Source organism: Nicotiana tabacum, chromosome 18 (genome assembly GCF_000715075.1).
Source record: "Nicotiana tabacum cultivar K326 chromosome 18, ASM71507v2, whole genome shotgun sequence".
Classification (NCBI taxonomy): Eukaryota; Viridiplantae; Streptophyta; class Magnoliopsida; order Solanales; family Solanaceae; genus Nicotiana; species Nicotiana tabacum.
In genome coordinates, this window is record NC_134097.1 from 120,498,890 (window position 1) to 120,515,515 (window position 16,626).

General features: G+C 38.1%; 2 protein-coding genes across 2 annotated transcripts; one reads left to right on the forward strand and one right to left on the reverse strand.

Annotated features, from left to right (window-relative positions):
- Nucleotides 1-282: 282 nt before the first annotated feature.
- Nucleotides 283-8,677, forward strand: LOC107788969 (pleiotropic drug resistance protein 2). The gene is made up of 20 exons (XM_016610718.2): nt 283-1,094; nt 1,816-1,936; nt 2,310-2,398; nt 2,600-2,684; nt 2,783-3,073; nt 3,162-3,252; nt 3,340-4,240; nt 4,333-4,493; nt 4,575-4,678; nt 4,763-4,919; nt 5,000-5,080; nt 5,486-5,634; nt 5,753-6,085; nt 6,176-6,466; nt 6,550-6,633; nt 6,902-7,035; nt 7,148-7,375; nt 7,462-7,633; nt 7,765-8,019; nt 8,111-8,677. The coding sequence occupies exons 1-20, from the start codon at nt 709-711 to the stop codon at nt 8,381-8,383; spliced, it is 4,386 nt and encodes a 1,461-aa protein (XP_016466204.1). The 5' UTR covers nt 283-708; the 3' UTR covers nt 8,384-8,677.
- Nucleotides 8,678-8,924: 247 nt separating this feature from the next.
- On the reverse strand, nt 8,925-14,962 carry LOC107788967 (uncharacterized). The gene is made up of 3 exons (XM_075237200.1): nt 11,719-14,962; nt 10,049-10,356; nt 8,925-9,479 (listed from the first exon to the last, which is right to left on the reverse strand). Exons 1-3 carry the CDS (start codon nt 14,280-14,282, stop codon nt 9,133-9,135), a joined length of 3,219 nt encoding a protein of 1,072 aa, XP_075093301.1. The 5' UTR covers nt 14,283-14,962; the 3' UTR covers nt 8,925-9,132.
- Nucleotides 14,963-16,626: the final 1,664 nt, after the last annotated feature.

The window sequence follows — 16,626 nt, forward strand, 5'->3', positions numbered from 1 at the left end:
TCGAAATTCGAACCTAAAATTAAAATATTGGATCTGCGTCTAATCTCAACCGCCAAGTGTTCTGCCTACTTTCCTCTCAAATGGCAAAGTAGCAGTTTTAAAGCGGAAAAAACTTAGTTCTTCCCATTTGACCAGAATTTCTAAGAATTTTTAGAGTTTTACTTTTTAGCTCATCTTCAACCCTATAACTCCACCACCCCACTATCCTCTATGGGTTTAGGTGAAGGAAGAGAGTAGTGTCTATTCCACCATGAAGAAAAATAAGTTTATAAATATGAAATTTCTCTCATTAAAGTATTTCAAGAAAAGTCAAAAATATTGGTGAAGAGAATTTCATTACATGCAACTCTACCAAAAAGTTGCAGTGATGAATTGAACATTTCTTGATAATCTTCTACTATATAACCTCCAAATATTGATCATTTCTTTTATCAACCCTCCAAAAATTTTGGACCAAGAGTTCATTTTATACAACTGTGACATGCATGCATGCAGTGTACTGAATATTCTTGTTCATTATCATTTGCTTATGAACAACTCACCAAAATCTTAATCATTCTTCACTGAACCTCAAAATATTGATCATTCTTTGGGGGCCATTCAAAAGTTTGATCTTTTCCACTAATCTTATACATAAATTCTCTGTTCTTGATGTGTTACCATTAGTATTAATAACAGTGTGGAGAAGAGAAAACAAAGGTTGAAAAAATGGAGGAGTCATTTTTGGGGGATGAGTTAACAAGATTGAGGAGTAATAGTAGGATGGGTAGTTGGAGGTCATCTCAGAGTATTAGGGAAGTGTTTGGAGGGCCAAGGGTTGTATTCATGAAGAATTACAGTACGCGGTGGCGGGAGATGGCGGAGGAGGAGGAGAAGGAGCTGAAATGGGCGGCGATAGATCGGTTGCCAACGTATAATAGACTAAGAAAAGGGATGATGAAGGAGGTGATGAGTAATGGGAGGGTGGTTCATCATGAAGTTGACATGACTAAGCTTGGTAATCAAGATAAAAAAGTTCTAATGGAGAGTATTCTTAAGGTTGTAGAAGATGATAATGAGCAATTCCTTACAAGACTCAGAAATAGGACTGATAGGTCATTTCTCTTTCCCGTTACGAATTTCGCTTATTATGAATAGCTACCTCTAGTTCTTGACCTGTTTTTACACTGTCAATGTACATAAGTTAAACTCAATGCACAATATTTGTATTTTTTTTTCTTCTTTCTGAGGAAGGGCAGCTTTGGTGTAACTAGTAAAGTTGTTGTCATCTGACCAAAAGGTCACGGGTTCGAGCCCTGGAAATAGCCTCTTGCAGAAATGCAAGGTAAGGCTGAGTACAATAGATCCTTGTGGTCCGGCCCTTCCCCGAACCCAGCGGGTGCTTAATGAAAGGCAGCCTTGATGTAACTGGTAAAGTTGTTGTGATGTGACCAGGACGTCACGGGTTCGAGCTCTGGAAACATCCTCTTGTAGAAAATGAACAATAAGGTTGAGTACAATAGATCCTTATGGTCCAGCCCTTCCCCGAACCCCGCACATAGCGGTTGCCTGATGAAGGGCAGCATTGACGTAACTAGTAAAGTTATTGCTATGTGACCAAGAGGTCATGGGTTCGAGCCCTGGAAACAGCCTCTTACAGAAATGCATGATAAGGCTGAGTACAATAGATCCTTGTGGTCCTGCCCTTCCCGGGACCCCGCGGATAGCGGGAGCTTAGTACACTCGGTTGCGATTTCTTCTTTTTGATCATGTTAGAATTTAGGTATGATTAAGGTGCTGCATGTTATACTGATGAGAAATTTCACAATGGAGCAGGGTGGGGATAGAAATTCCAAAGATTGAAGTGAGATTTCAGAACTTAAGTGTAGAAGGAGATGCATATGTAGGGACAAGAGCACTTCCTACTCTGCTGAATTCCACCTTGAATACCATAGAGGTAAATGTTTTCCTCCTTTTCACAAACTTGTATTTGTCATACTAATGATAAGAACAGTACAGAAACAAGGATGAAAAGATGTGGTTGTCCTTTTGATGAAAATATCTTGTTAGTTATGGAAAAATTAGAATGAAGTTGAAAGAGTAGAAAGGAACCTGCAGTAGAATTATAATTGACCTTTCATTTGTTTATGAATTTAACATTTTTTGAGCTGAGGGTCTATCGAAAACAATCTCTCTACCTTCATTCCTTCAAGTGGGGGGTAAGGCCATGTACACGATCATCCCCAGACCCCATTGGGTTTGTTATTATTATTGTTGTTCTTCTTCTGATTTTGCGATACGTTATTAAGTTGACCTGATTAAATGAACAGGATGTTCTTGGATTAGTTCATCTCTCTCCATCCAAGAAAAGGGTTGTTAAAATTCTCGAAGATGTGAGTGGAATTATACGGCCATCAAGGTATGCTGCTCACAACCTAAAGGCTTGACTTTGTTATTTCATGACTTAAATTACTATAGTTAGTAGACATAGCAGCATCCAATCAGACAGTTGTTTTCATTACTAATTTAGTTACTCCTCTAATTAACAATTTCTAACAGTCATAATTTGCTCTAATGTCCTAAAGCTTCTTATTTATTATGTATTGTATGTTGCTTTCAGAATGACATTGCTCTTAGGGCCTCCTGGTTCAGGAAAAACAACTTTTCTAAAAGCACTTGCTGGAAAAAGTGAAAAGGATTTGAGGGTAAGTTTATGCTTCTTGCTGTTCTCTTTGTTGGAATTGTTTACTCATATGCAAATGCATCCCCATTGACTTCCCCTAATCCCGCGTTATATTTGCAGGTGACTGGAAAAATTACATATTGCGGGCATGAGTTTCATGAATTTGTTCCTCAAAGAACAAGTGCTTATATTAGCCAACATGATCTGCACCATGGAGAGATGACAGTTCGCGAAACATTGGATTTTGCTGGTAGATGCTTGGGTGTTGGAACCAGGTATGACTTACTAGTGGAGTTGTCAAGAAGAGAAAAAGAAGCCGGTATAATGCCAGATCCTCAAATTGATGCATTTATGAAGGCCACAGCAATAGATGGCCAAGAGACCAGTTTAATTACAGATTATGTACTCAAGGTCTATAACTGCTGTTTCTTTTTTAGGTTTCAGCTTTCTTGCTTGTTTCAAATCACTTATATTAACAGAAATGGACATTTCCTAACAGATTCTTGGCTTAGATATTTGTGCTGATATCATGGTTGGAGATGATATGAGAAGAGGCATTTCAGGTGGACAAAAGAAGCGCGTCACTACTGGTAAATATCTCTGAGTCTTAGTGTTGATAAACTCATAATTGTTCATTATATTCACTAAATGTTCTTATCTATTTTGCTAAAATGAAGGGGAAATGTTGGTTGGACCAGCAAAAGCGTTTTTCATGGATGAAATATCAAAAGGGCTGGACAGCTCCACCACATACCAAATCGTCAAGTTTATGAGGCAGATGGTTCACATCAATGATATAACTATGGTTATCTCCCTCTTACAGCCTGCACCCGAGACATTTGATCTATTTGACGATGTTATTCTCATGTCGGATGGTCAAATTGTGTACCAGGGTCCGAGAGAAAACGTTCTTGAATTCTTCGAATACATGGGATTTAGATGTCCAGAAAGGAAAGGAATAGCAGATTTTCTTGTGGAAGTTACTTCCAAGAAGGACCAAGAACAGTATTGGTTTAGAAAAAGCAGGCCTTATGTATACATATCTGTTCCTGAGTTTTCCGAGTCCTTTAATTCTTTTCAGATTGGTGAACAAATTATTGATGAACTTACAATTCCATATGATAAGTACAGCGTTCATCGTGCAGCACTAGTGAAAAATAAATATGGTATCTCCAACCAGGAACTATTCAAGGCATGCTTCTCAAGGGAATGGCTGCTGATGAAACGCAGTTCGTTCTTGTACATATTTAAAACTACTCAAATCACTATTATGGCAACCATTGCATTGACAGTGTTTTTAAGAACACAAATGAAAGCTGGCACTGTAAGAGGTTCTGCTAAATTCTGGGGAGCTCTGTTTTTCAGTCTCATCAATGTGATGTTCAACGGGATGCAAGAGCTCGCAATGACAGTTTTTAGGCTACCTGTGTTTTTCAAGCAGAGAGATAGCTTATTTTATCCAGCATGGGCTTTTGCCTTACCCATTTGGGTGCTAAAAATTCCCATTTCGTTAATGGAATCTGCTATATGGATCATTCTTACATACTATACCATTGGCTTTGCGCCTGCAGCCAGCAGGCGAGTTCACATTTACTCAAAACGAAAAGCTGCATTTGTTTTAGTATACTATGGTTATGTGTGTAATTTACTAATCTTTGTTTCCTTTTCAGGTTTTTCAAGCAGTTATTGGCATTTGTTGGTGTCCATCAGATGGCTCTCTCTTTGTTCCGTTTTATTGCAGCAGCAGGAAGAACACAAGTAGTTGCAAACACACTTGGAACCTTCACTTTGCTTATGGTGTTTGTACTTGGAGGCTTCATTGTATCAAAAGGTCGCAATTTGCCTCACATGTTTTTTACCATTTTGCCACTATATCTTGAAAGTACTAATATACTAGACTGTGTATATTCAGATGATATTCAAGATTGGATGATTTGGGGCTACTATTTGTCTCCTATGATGTATGGACAGAATGCAATTGCCATAAATGAGTTTCTAGATGATCGATGGAGTGCTGTAAGATCTGATTTTCCATTCATTTTTAGTAGAACATCATCAAGGAAGAGGTATTTTTCTAACTTATTCATTCTTTTGTCACAGCCCACTAATGGTTCTCAACCAACAGTAGGAAAGACTCTTCTTCATGCAAGAGGCTTATTTACCACAGAAACCTGGTATTGGATAAGCACTGGAGCCCTTTTTGGATTTTCACTTCTCTTCAATGTTCTCTTCGTTGCAGCTTTGACATTTTTAAATCGTATGTTAACTTTTCTATGATTTACTTTCACAACTTAACTGTAAAGAGATTGACATATTAACTCGTAGCATAATTCTCAGCTATCGGGGATACTAAAGCTGTCAGAGTTGAGAATGGAGACAAAAACAACAGCAGGCCACAAGAAACAGCAATAGTTGGAGGTAAGTAACTTTTCGGTTTCTGTTTTTGTATATTTTGTCAGCAGCTTTTTCTGTTATCTTGATGAAATGGAAGTCAAATGGTTTGAAGTAATCAAAGAGAACATAGAACACTATAACAATAAATTTAATCAGTAAAACTATTTAAATTATGTTATGCCTGGTTTAACTTGACAAAGCTCTGCTTTTTATCATTTTAAGCACTTTTTTCTGAAATAATTTAATTTACATAACTCTAACTTGTGGAGCCATAACTAAGCTGCTTTTAGTCTAAGTTTGAACTTCTATACATGCCATCAAGTTTTCAAACTTCACATTTTTGCTGCATTCCCAAATTCTGATCATTTAAGTGTCAATTCTCAAAGGACGCCAGAATGAGACTAATTCATCGCGCTATAACTACTACAGATATTCAGATGGCTCCAACACGGTCTCAAGCGAACACCAGCTCTGTTATTCCTTTCCCGAATAATGAATCAAGAAAAGGAATGATCTTGCCGTTCCAGCCCCTTTCACTAGCATTCAACCATGTGAATTACTATGTTGATATGCCTGCCGTAAGTTCTTTTTTTCCAATTTAACTGATGATTCTCACTGTTTCTTTGACACTAACTGGAATACCACATTAAAACAAACATATTATAGGTCTCTAAACATGGAACTTTTCTTTATCAGGAAATGAAGACTCAAGGGGTCGAAGAAGATAGATTGCAACTTCTACGAGATGTTAGTGGTGCCTTCAGGCCAGGAATTCTTACAGCTTTGGTTGGTGTCAGTGGTGCTGGAAAGACCACTTTGATGGATGTATTAGCAGGTCGAAAAACAGGTGGATACATTGAAGGAAGCATAAATATTTCAGGTTATCCGAAAAATCAGACAACATTTGCTCGTGTAAGCGGTTACTGTGAACAAAATGACATTCATTCACCATATGTTACTGTCTATGAGTCTCTCCTCTACTCAGCCTGGCTACGTCTTGCCTCCGATGTAAAGACAGAAACACGAAAGGCAAGTCACAGTAGCATAAATCTGACTCCACTTTAGTACGAACTGTGTATTAAAGTTTTGACTAACCTTGTTCTTCCTCTCCAAGTGCAGATGTTTGTAGAAGAAGTCATGGAATTGGTTGAGCTCAAACCGTTGAGGAATGCTCTTGTTGGGCTTCCCGGGGTGGATGGTCTTTCTACTGAACAGAGAAAGAGGTTGACCACTGCTGTTGAATTAGTCGCAAATCCATCTATCATTTTTATGGATGAGCCAACATCAGGACTTGATGCAAGAGCTGCAGCAATTGTCATGCGTACTGTCAGGAAAACAGTGGATACAGGAAGAACAGTCGTCTGCACGATCCACCAGCCAAGCATAGATATTTTTGAAGCTTTTGATGAGGTATCAATCCACTCTATCCTTTTTGCATATTCATAAATCCATTATGTGAAATAGTTTGTGATAAAACCAATCTCTTGTTTAAGCTACTTCTGATGAAAAGAGGAGGACAAGTAATATATGCTGGACCTCTTGGTCGTCGTTCTTGCAAGCTGGTTGAGTATTTTGAGGTTAGTTTTCTGTCCTTCTATCCTCCTGCCTTTGAATATATGTTGGTTCCTTTGGTAATCGTAGGAATTCATGCAATACCAAATAATCTCGATATTGCCTTGTCAATAACTACTTTTGCCCAACTAGTCAGAAATTTGAAAATGGAACTCTTTGAAATAAAAGCACTCAAGAGTGCAGTCACTCCATTGATGAGGGCCATATATTATGGCTCACTTCTCTCATAATTCAAGAGGTTTTAATTTTAACTTCAGGTTTTTCATTCTTTAGACCATACCAGGGGTTCCTAAAATCAGAGAGAGCGATAATCCAGCTACATGGATGCTTGATGTCAGCTCCTCTTCTATGGAAGCTCAACTTCTTGTCGATTTTGCTGAAGTCTACGCCAACTCAAACCTTTATCAGTAAGTTCTTGTTGACACCACTAAGCCAACTTGTCATCCTAATTGGAACGATCGCCTGATTTTTATGAATCTTCTTTATTGTCATATTAGTAAGTCTCAATTTCCATTGCAGGAGAAATCAACTGCTAATCAAGGAACTTAGCACACCAGCAACGTGCTCGAAAGATCTCTACTTCCCCACTCAATATTCGCAATCCTTCATAACTCAGTGCAAGGCCTGTTTCTGGAAACAACACTGGTCATACTGGAGGAATTCACAATACAATGCAATTAGATTCTTCATGACGGTCATCATTGGAATTCTATTTGGTGTCATCTTTTGGAATAAAGGGAACCAAATGTAATCTGAAGTTTCTCTGTCTTAAGCTGCATTAAATCTGTGAATTCAAACTTGGAAATGCTGACTTTTATTGTATCTGTTAACAGATACAGACAACAAGACTTGCTTAATCTGCTTGGCGCGACTTATGCAGCTGTCATGTTTCTTGGAGCCACAAATGCTTCTGCAGTACAATCTGTTGTGGCTATTGAAAGAACAGTTTTCTACCGCGAAAGAGCTGCTGGAATGTATTCAGAGTTGCCCTATGCATTTGCTCAGGTATCACATACACTTTCCCAAAATACATGTTTCACATTTCATTTATCAATCAGTCGTGTTCACAAGAAAATATAATTTTCTTTTCCTGAAGTATAGTCGGTTTTGAGATTTTGGCTTGCTGTGGTCTGCAGGTGGCTATAGAGACTATATATGTTGCAATACAGACTTTCATTTATTCTCTTCTCTTGTTTTCCATGATTGGATACCAATGGACAGCAGAAAAGTTCTTCTATTTCTACTACTTCATATTCATGTGCTTCACCTACTTCTCAATGTATGGGATGATGGTTGTTGCTTTGACTCCTGGTTATCAAATTGCTGCAATTGTCATGTCTTTCTTCCTCAGCTTCTGGAACTTATTCTCTGGTTTTCTTGTTCCTCGCCCGGTAAGCCAACCTTAAACCAAACTATTAGCAACCATTTCTTGACTCTTTAAATATTTACAAGGTTTTTGGCTTTTTGGTTATAATTTTACAGCTGATCCCAGTGTGGTGGAGGTGGTACTACTGGGCTTCTCCAGTTGCTTGGACGATATATGGGATATTCGCGTCCCAAGTGGGAGACAGAACCGATGAACTTGAGCTCACTGGTGAAATTGAGAAAATCCAAGTGAATAAGTTCTTGAAAGAATATTTGGGCTATGATCATGACTTTCTTGTAGTAGTGGTTTTTGCCCATGTGGGTTGGGTTCTCCTCTTTTTCTTTGTTTTTGCTTATGGAATCAAGTTCCTAAACCACCAAAAAAGGTAGAATGGCAGAAATCTCTCTGCACACCATAAAGTTTCAGTTAGATAAAATGAAACTGTACAGAAAGCTGTAATCTTGTTACAAAGGAGGAGAGAGCTTGCTTCTCAAGTTTCATTAACTATGATTCGAGTTGCATTCCTTATATTCCATTTCCCCTATTAGCTTTATTTCCTTCTTTTCCTAGTTCAATTTTTAGAGGAGCCCTTTCAGCTCATCTATCATTATGTTATTATTATGCCTGTTGGATAGTTTGCTGCAGACATAATCAATATCTTGAGAAGATGAAATGATTTTTAACTTTATTCTTGATAATGATAGTGTTCAAACCAGCTTGCCTATCTAGATTATTTTACCAGGTCCCTACTACCTTGTACCAAAAAACTATCCATCAAGGCTTAATCAGATGATGAGAAACCATTTAGCATTTTGCCTCTATTGGGAGTTGAGTTGGACCCAAGTCTCCAATGATTTTCACCTACTTCATTGACCATTAGGCACACCCTTGGATACAATGCTGCAGTAGAATCTAAATTTGCAAGCGTCATGCAAGAATGGGCAAAAATATTACAATATATCCCTGATAAAAAAATTAAAACATGTCCATTTCCAATCCTGTGATTAAAACATACTTCGCGTGTATCTACTTTCATCGAGTTAGGTAGCAAATTATACTAATATAAAAGCAAAAACCAAAGTACCTAGCAATCAGTCAAAACATATATTTTTGCCCTGCCAAGGTTCGCTCTTTCTTTTTAAGGTGCAACTGCAATATCCTTGATCTGCTTCTTGCTCCTCACAGAACTTCGCTTCTTCGTCTCAGAATCTAGTTTATCCAGGTCTTCTGCAATTCCAAGGTAACCATAAAGAATTTTTCCTACCTTGTCCGTCAATGCTTCTTTAGTTTCACCATCACTGCTTCCAGAGTGACCACAACTGATATGATGGAACTCGGCCCTACCGTGCTTCCTATGGGCATATATATCAGAGAGTCTCTCTGCTTCTTGCAAACCCGAGAGAGTAGCACTAAACTTCACCATAAGAATACTCTGATTGGCAAGCTTACTACGAGAAACCTTGGCCTTCTCCCCAAAGCCCATATCTGTAATGAAGAGAGGATCAGAACAAAAAGGTTTAGAAAATAAAATAACTATGACCCAGACCTTTTCAGCTAACCTAGCAGATACCAGGATAAAAGCTAAGGAACGTCTGAAATCTCATCAAGCAAACTTGCAATAACCCGGCCAATCAATTAAAAAATGAGCAGAATTATCATTTCTTCTTAGTCCCTGAATGAAGTACAGTAAAATAAAATATGCCTGAGTGCTTCATCAAGAATAAATTATGTCCGAGTGCTTGAACGAGTTTGAGGTAAAAGTCCATAAGTAAATGAATTCGAGCCGGTACAGGTATACCAGCAACTGTGTTAAACACACCAAGTTCACAGATTCACTTCAAAGATACCCCCCCCCCCCTCTTTTTCCATCTTCCCTTTTCTACTTAGGGGTGAGAGGATGGTGTGGCTTTTTATTAGTGGAAACAAACAGACATTTCAAAAACTTGCTACCTATTCAACTCAAAAGACATGTATCATTACCCCCCTCCCCCCAATATAAAAAAAAAAGTAACCAATATAGTATCATCTAACGCAAAGAAAAAAGGGAAACCGACCTTTCAGTTTAGACTCGAGCTCTTCAGCTGATACAACCACACGTTGATCTGGATCGCTGTTCATCATGGAACTGTTATGGATGATAACAACTGGAGGCCAGATAATTAGATCTTCCTTCAAACCCACAGTTTCAGTATCGGATAGCATTTCACGAACCCAACCACTGTTAGGAGCATCTGCACTCTTCCATCCCATCAAGGCACATAAAGCCTTGTGAAGACCTAGGTGCTGTGATTTGAGACCATCCTTCGAGGATGTCACTGCATGAAACACGAGGCTTTCTGACTCAGCAAACTCTTCTGAATCTCTGAAACAACACAGACAATGAGATTAAAAAATCAAGTAAAGTTTAGAGAACTATAACAAGGTCTATTACATAACTTCAAAAGACGAAAATAAACTATACATCAGAGTTAAGAATAAGGACAGATGGAACTTAGAAGGGAAAGGCAAGACTATATCCGCAGAAAAGGCTATTAACAGCCGAATGGATTGTGACTTGACTTACCAAACAAAAAAAAACCTCCAACATGAATGTATTATTTCGTAAGAGGTAACAGGTCTACAGGGCAAAACTTAAGTTCTTCATTCAGGTAGCTTTAGACAAGACTGCTCAAGAAAGATATCTCACATCATCCACTAAGAATAAGCCAGTGGCTTCAGAAAAGTAAAATCCAAAGCCAACAAAGATTAATGGCACGTGAAGACTAAGCTAAGAACTATGCCCAGCCAATAAGGTCTAGAAAAGGTCACTAAAAGTTGCAAATGCATTTAGCCTTGTACAGGTAAAAAGAACTCTTATTTTATCACGCAGGAGACTCAACCATTAACTATGGTTAGTTGGAGACATCTCTAAACATCAGATAAAAAAATAAAAAAGGATGCAAACTTCTATAGCTACTACTTAAATCTAAGTATCAAACGAACTGCTTCATCTATAGCCTTCCCCAAGCAACCACACCGCATGAACATCTGGTGTGTCAAATCCTGTATAGTTTCAGATCTGATTCTCCCACTTAGATGGAAATAGAAGCAGAGATTTTCTTTTGAGCTCATTAAACATCAACATCTCCCTTTTCCACTTCCTCAAGACATGGTTGTTTGAGCAATCAATGTATTTGATCTTCTTAGTAAGCACCATTTCACAGATAAGGGCAAAGGTACTAATACAATTAATATATTTGATAAGCACCATATAGAGATAACAGCAATGGTGCTAACTAGCCATATGGAAGGAAAATGCCCCTAGGCATCCGGTTATAACATTTTCCTGGACATCAAGACTTCTGACCTACATAATTAAACTTATTCTCCAACTCCGGAGTTCCCATTAATCAGACAACCAAGTAATCCTCCAACCCAAACTAGTAGGGTCTAACTATCCAAATCCTTACATCCATGGCGCTGTATTCAGGCCCATTTCATTCCATCCGTGCAGGAAATGCACTTCCAACAGACCTCATAGACTGAAGCAGCATGGAATGAAAAAGCCTCATCAAATGATAGCAGCTAATATCATTATTACTCTTAGCCAACTGATTCCTCATAAAACAAGTAATATGAATTACCAATACTTACTTGATCGCAGCAACAAAGTAAAGTACAAGTTCAATTAAAGAGAAGGCGGCGACTCCATCTATGAAAACATTTCATGATGTAAAAGACACACCTGCCACATACGAGGCACTTTAAATTACCAGCTTCCTCAGTGTATTTTCTTCTTTTAGCTGGAGTCTCATTCAAGTGCCTCATGAACTTGAAGAAGGCGTTTTGGACCAGCTGCTTAAAATCCTTAGAGTTCTCAGGAGGTTCAGTTTTTGCTGGAGTAATAATACCTTTGTTGGGGCCATCACCTTGTTCAGCAACACTTTCATCTAAAACATCTTGATTTCTAGAGAACTTAGGAGAATTGAACTTTTTCACCCATGGTGGAGGCACATAATTCTTTGCTACACGGGGTCCCAAACGCTTCTTTAGTGAAGGTTTGTGTTTTTTTCCTAGTGAATGTTCAATATCAAGATTCTGGTAACGTGGCCCCAACCGCTTCTTTATATCTCTTGCACCAGATTTATTATATTTGCTTGAACGACTTGACATGGATACTGAAAGGTTTCTGGTGGAACTAGTGGCAGCGGCTTTGTATGCCCTCCCATTCTTCACATATTTGGAGAGAGGATCATTTAGCCTTCTAGACATAACTGCAGAATTAGTATCCCTGCTGATCCCCATTTCAGCAGCATCTCCACGGCCATGGGTTTTGTGTGCACTCCTTACATCACTTGAACTTGTATTTCTAGCACCATGATTGCTCGTTGTGTCATGTTTTTCTCTAAGAGAGAGGTTAGATGGTCCAGGCAAGTCCCTTGCAATATATCTTTCACGAGGACGTGCCTCTATCTTCTTTAAACGGGGGTCTTGTCCTCTATACAAGGCACCAGATCTTTCTAGAAGATCATCATCCATCTGATACTCACGAAGCTCTCTTTTACGGGAGCTTTCATAGCCTCGATGTGTTTCATTTTCATACTGTAGGCGATTAGCCCCATAATCCAATATGTCCACATCTGGCTTTCTTTGGTCTACTGCTCTGCGGGACTCGAAATAATCTGGGGTTGACTGTCTTTGTGAAGAAAAGCGAGATCCCCATGGCTTATCTTCCATTAAAGCCTCTCGATGTGAAAATTCATCATATTTGCCCAATCCCACATTAGTTCTTGCAACATCTTGAAAATGTGCTTCTCCTGAACCCACCCTCTTCCCATAGAATTCGCTAGACAAGGCATTAGGGCTACCAATTTCACCTCTTTGACTGTCAGAATAACTGTATGGTTCACGCCTCTCCTCTGCTCGACCAAAGTATGACTCTGTGTAGTTCCTGAACCCACTTACTTGCTTTTCAGGGTCCAGAGAAGATATGGTCCCAGGAATTTTATCATATCCACCATGGTCAATAGACTCAATAGTCTTTCCACAATTCAGTCTACCTCCATGAGAATGAATTTGGACCTCTTTACCATATGAACCGGCGATATCATCCTTAATAACTCCAGGTGCCAAGGGCAACACGTTAGAGTGAGATGACGATATTATGTAATCAGAGTTTGAATATCGTGTGGACTTCAAGGAGTCCTCCATGTATATGTCTGTTGATGCAGGCACTCCTGCTTTACGGGAATGGAACCCATCTTGCAAATGGATTTCCCCATCTTTGAGGTGATCAGCATCCATATAACGTGATGGTAACGAGTAGCCACCACTGTTTCCAACGCCAGATATTCTCGGCTGTACACCAACAGCAGACAGATGAGATTCATATGAAGAGTACAACGTCCTGTTATCAGCTTCTGAAGGCATGCTTCCATCCACAAAACCAGAATAGGTCCTTCCATGATTTTCTCTCTCGCTGCTTACTCTACTACCATTAACTCCATAGTCGCTGGAGCCCGTCACTGTATCAAACTTTCGGGGCTTATCTAACAAATGACTCCATGGGTACTTTACGGAAGTTGGGTCCTCATTCCCCATGCTCTCCTTTATCTCATGCAATCTGTGTGAATGTTCACCAAGCATGTCAGTGTTTCCTCTATCACGATCAGGGACTCTCAGGCTCTGAGACGGTGGCCCATAGTCTCTGTCCCCGCCAACATAACTCAAAGGTCGGGCATTCTGCAACTCTCCAAAGTCTCCGCTGCTGCCATCAATTCCCATCCTTCTTGACCTCTCAAGCTCGTGAAAGTACTCCCCTCTCAGTTCACCGATCATCTGGCCACTTGGTGAAAGGCGACGCTCCCTGCCCCGTTCACGCGGTGAATGCTGCTGCTGCTCCCAGTTCCGTCCACGCGGTGAATGCTGTTGCTGCTCCCAGTTCCGAGTCCTTGTTGGTGGCGAAATCTCCCTGCTCCTAATAGTCCTTCCTGGTGGTGAGTATTCCTGGTTTCGACTTCTCACTGGTGGTGAGCAATCGCGTTCACGCCCCTGAAATCTCCTCGGTGGAGAGTTCCTCCGCTCTCGGATCCTCATTGGGGGTGAATCCCTAATCCTCCGTGGAGACGAGTAATCCTTGTCCCTTATCCTCCGTCTAGGAGAGTAATCTCCCACATCCCTAGTCTTCCTTGGGGACGAGTAATCCTTGTCCCTTATCCTCCTTCGAGGCGAGTAACCACGGTCCTTTGCCCTACCTGGCAAGCGTGGTGGTGGACCTTTAGCATCTCCTCCAAATCTCCTCTCCCTCATTATCAATTAAGTAATAACAAAAGACCTCAAATTTTTAACCCAAGTCAAACCAATCTTTTCATAGCATGAACTTATGACCTCGGTATCAGCAAACAAACAACACTTTCAACAGCTTCCCACTTTCAATCAGCAAAATTCTTCAATAACAACAAAATACTAAAAGTCCCCCAATTTTCAACCTAAATCAACCCAAACTTTTATACCATGAACTTATGAACCTCAGTATCAGCAAAAGGACAACACTTTTAACAACTTCCAACTATCAATCAGCATAACTTTCTTGCTTCGCTAACGAGGACATAATCGTCAAAAAACAAACGCAGCAAAATAATAGATCCAAAACCCTAACCCTAAAATAAATTAAACATTACAGCCAAAGTATCTTTCCCTTTACTTCTTTCTACCATACAATATATTCCATTCAAATAAAAGGGTCTCAACAAATACTCTTTCGGATCAACAATCCACAAGAAGCGTTATTTATTAACTATTTCAAACCTTTTTAAGATGAGAAGATGAAGAAAAAGCCATTGCTTTCACTTCTTCTGATGATGACGATGATGATTTGATTCGCTCGCAAAGTTTTGATCGTGGTAATTTGGGGATGCGTCTCTGTAATAGCGTTAAATTGGGAGATTGATAGGGCGGATATACCTGATGAGTTTGGTGTGTACATTGCTGGGCCGAGTAACATTCTATAGGATATACAGTTAAATTTGGGTTTGTACTCGGGTAATGGCCCAACTCAACTAATTGGCTTGTCTAAAGTTCTAGGGATCTTTACACAAATAGGCGAGCGGATTTAATGTTCATTTTTCTTATTCAATAAACATAGATTATACATTGATTATACACAATTATATATATTATATATGAATTATAGATATATTATATATCCATCGATTATTTTAGTTTAAATCATTACTAGAAATACGCAAAAATCGACCAAAATTTTCCAACCAACGTTGGTCGGTCAAAAAAAGCGACCAAAAACCATCCAGCTTGGACGGAAACTGGAAAGAAAATATTTTACATTTATTTTTAAAAAAATACCGACCAAGGTTGGTTGGTAAATTGGTCAACAAGTTGACCGAGCTGGTCAGACTAGCTTAGTCAAAGAAACTTTCACATTACCGACTAACTTTGGTCGGTAATGTGGACCCAATTTTTAAAATTTTAATAGTTATATTATTATTTAAAATGTTTTATAAAATCTAAAGAATTTTTATTTAAATATACCGACCAATGTTGGTCGGTTAATGCATGGGAAGCATTTACCGACCAACTTTGGTCGGTATATTTTAATTTCTAGAAATTAACCGACCAAAGTTGGTCGGTTATTAGGTCAATATTGGTCAAAATTATGAATCACTTTTATATTTACTATCTAAATAATATAAATATAATCCGTTAACATTTTTGTAATACAAATAATGAATACACTAACATATATTATAACATGTTATATATGTAGTTAAAGTAGATGCACCGATGAATATTAAAAACAAAACGTTTGACCTATATCGACTAATAGTAAAAATAAAACGTTTCGACCTATATCGATTAATCAATGTCATGCATTATTAGTGATAAATGAATGAAAAATAGAAGAATTAATACTAAACATCTTTGACATATATATATATATATATATATATATATATATATATATATATATATATATATATATATATATATATATATATATATATATATATATATATATATATATATATATATATATATATATATATATATATATATATATATATGGATCACAAATTAAAGAAACGAAAGAAGTTATTAGTATTAAGTAAACGAGTTAAATTAATAGGTCAAACTTTATATTTGAATCACATTAATATTTACTATCTAAATAATATACACTAACATATACTATAACATGTTATATATGTAGTTAAAGTAGCACAACTAAGTCTCTATGTGTTATATATATACACACACTAACATATACTATAACAAGCTATATATATAGTTAAAGTATTACAATGAAGTGTCTGTGTGTGTATATATATAGGTATAGCCGTATATATATAAGAACACGAAGCGCTAGGAATATAGGGTCGGGTTCTTTTAGGGATAACTCACTTGTGAAGATCCTAATTAGTATATATAATTTATCATCAAATGTATCTACTTGTAAATTGATTAATCGACTTATAACTTAGACGCATCGATAAATATTAAAAACAAAACGTTTTGACCTATATCGATTAATATAAAAAAACAAAACGTCTCGACCTAAAATAGAATAATATTACATTAGTTTATCAATTTATAAATTATTCGCACGTAGTAATGTATAAGATTGATCATCAATTAC

What these genes read in the sequence shown, in the direction of transcription:
- LOC107788969 (XM_016610718.2), top strand. Translation starts at nt 709, where the DNA reads ATGGAGGAGTCATTTTTGGGGGATGAGTTAACAAGATTGAGGAGTAAT. An exon ending in GGAATTATACGGCCATCAAG is followed by an intron (nt 2,399 to 2,599) that starts GTATGCTGCTCA and finishes TGTTGCTTTCAG; the next exon opens with AATGACATTGCTCTTAGGGC. An exon ending in TGGAATAAAGGGAACCAAAT is followed by an intron (nt 7,376 to 7,461) that starts GTAATCTGAAGT and finishes ATCTGTTAACAG; the next exon opens with ATACAGACAACAAGACTTGC.
- LOC107788967 (XM_075237200.1), bottom strand. Translation starts at nt 14,282, where the DNA reads ATGAGGGAGAGGAGATTTGGAGGAGATGCTAAAGGTCCACCACCACGC. An exon ending in AAGTGCCTCGTATGTGGCAG is followed by an intron (nt 10,357 to 11,718) that starts GTGTGTCTTTTA and finishes GTGTTGTTTCAG; the next exon opens with AGATTCAGAAGAGTTTGCTG. An exon ending in GCTCGAGTCTAAACTGAAAG is followed by an intron (nt 9,480 to 10,048) that starts GTCGGTTTCCCT and finishes TCTTCATTACAG; the next exon opens with ATATGGGCTTTGGGGAGAAG.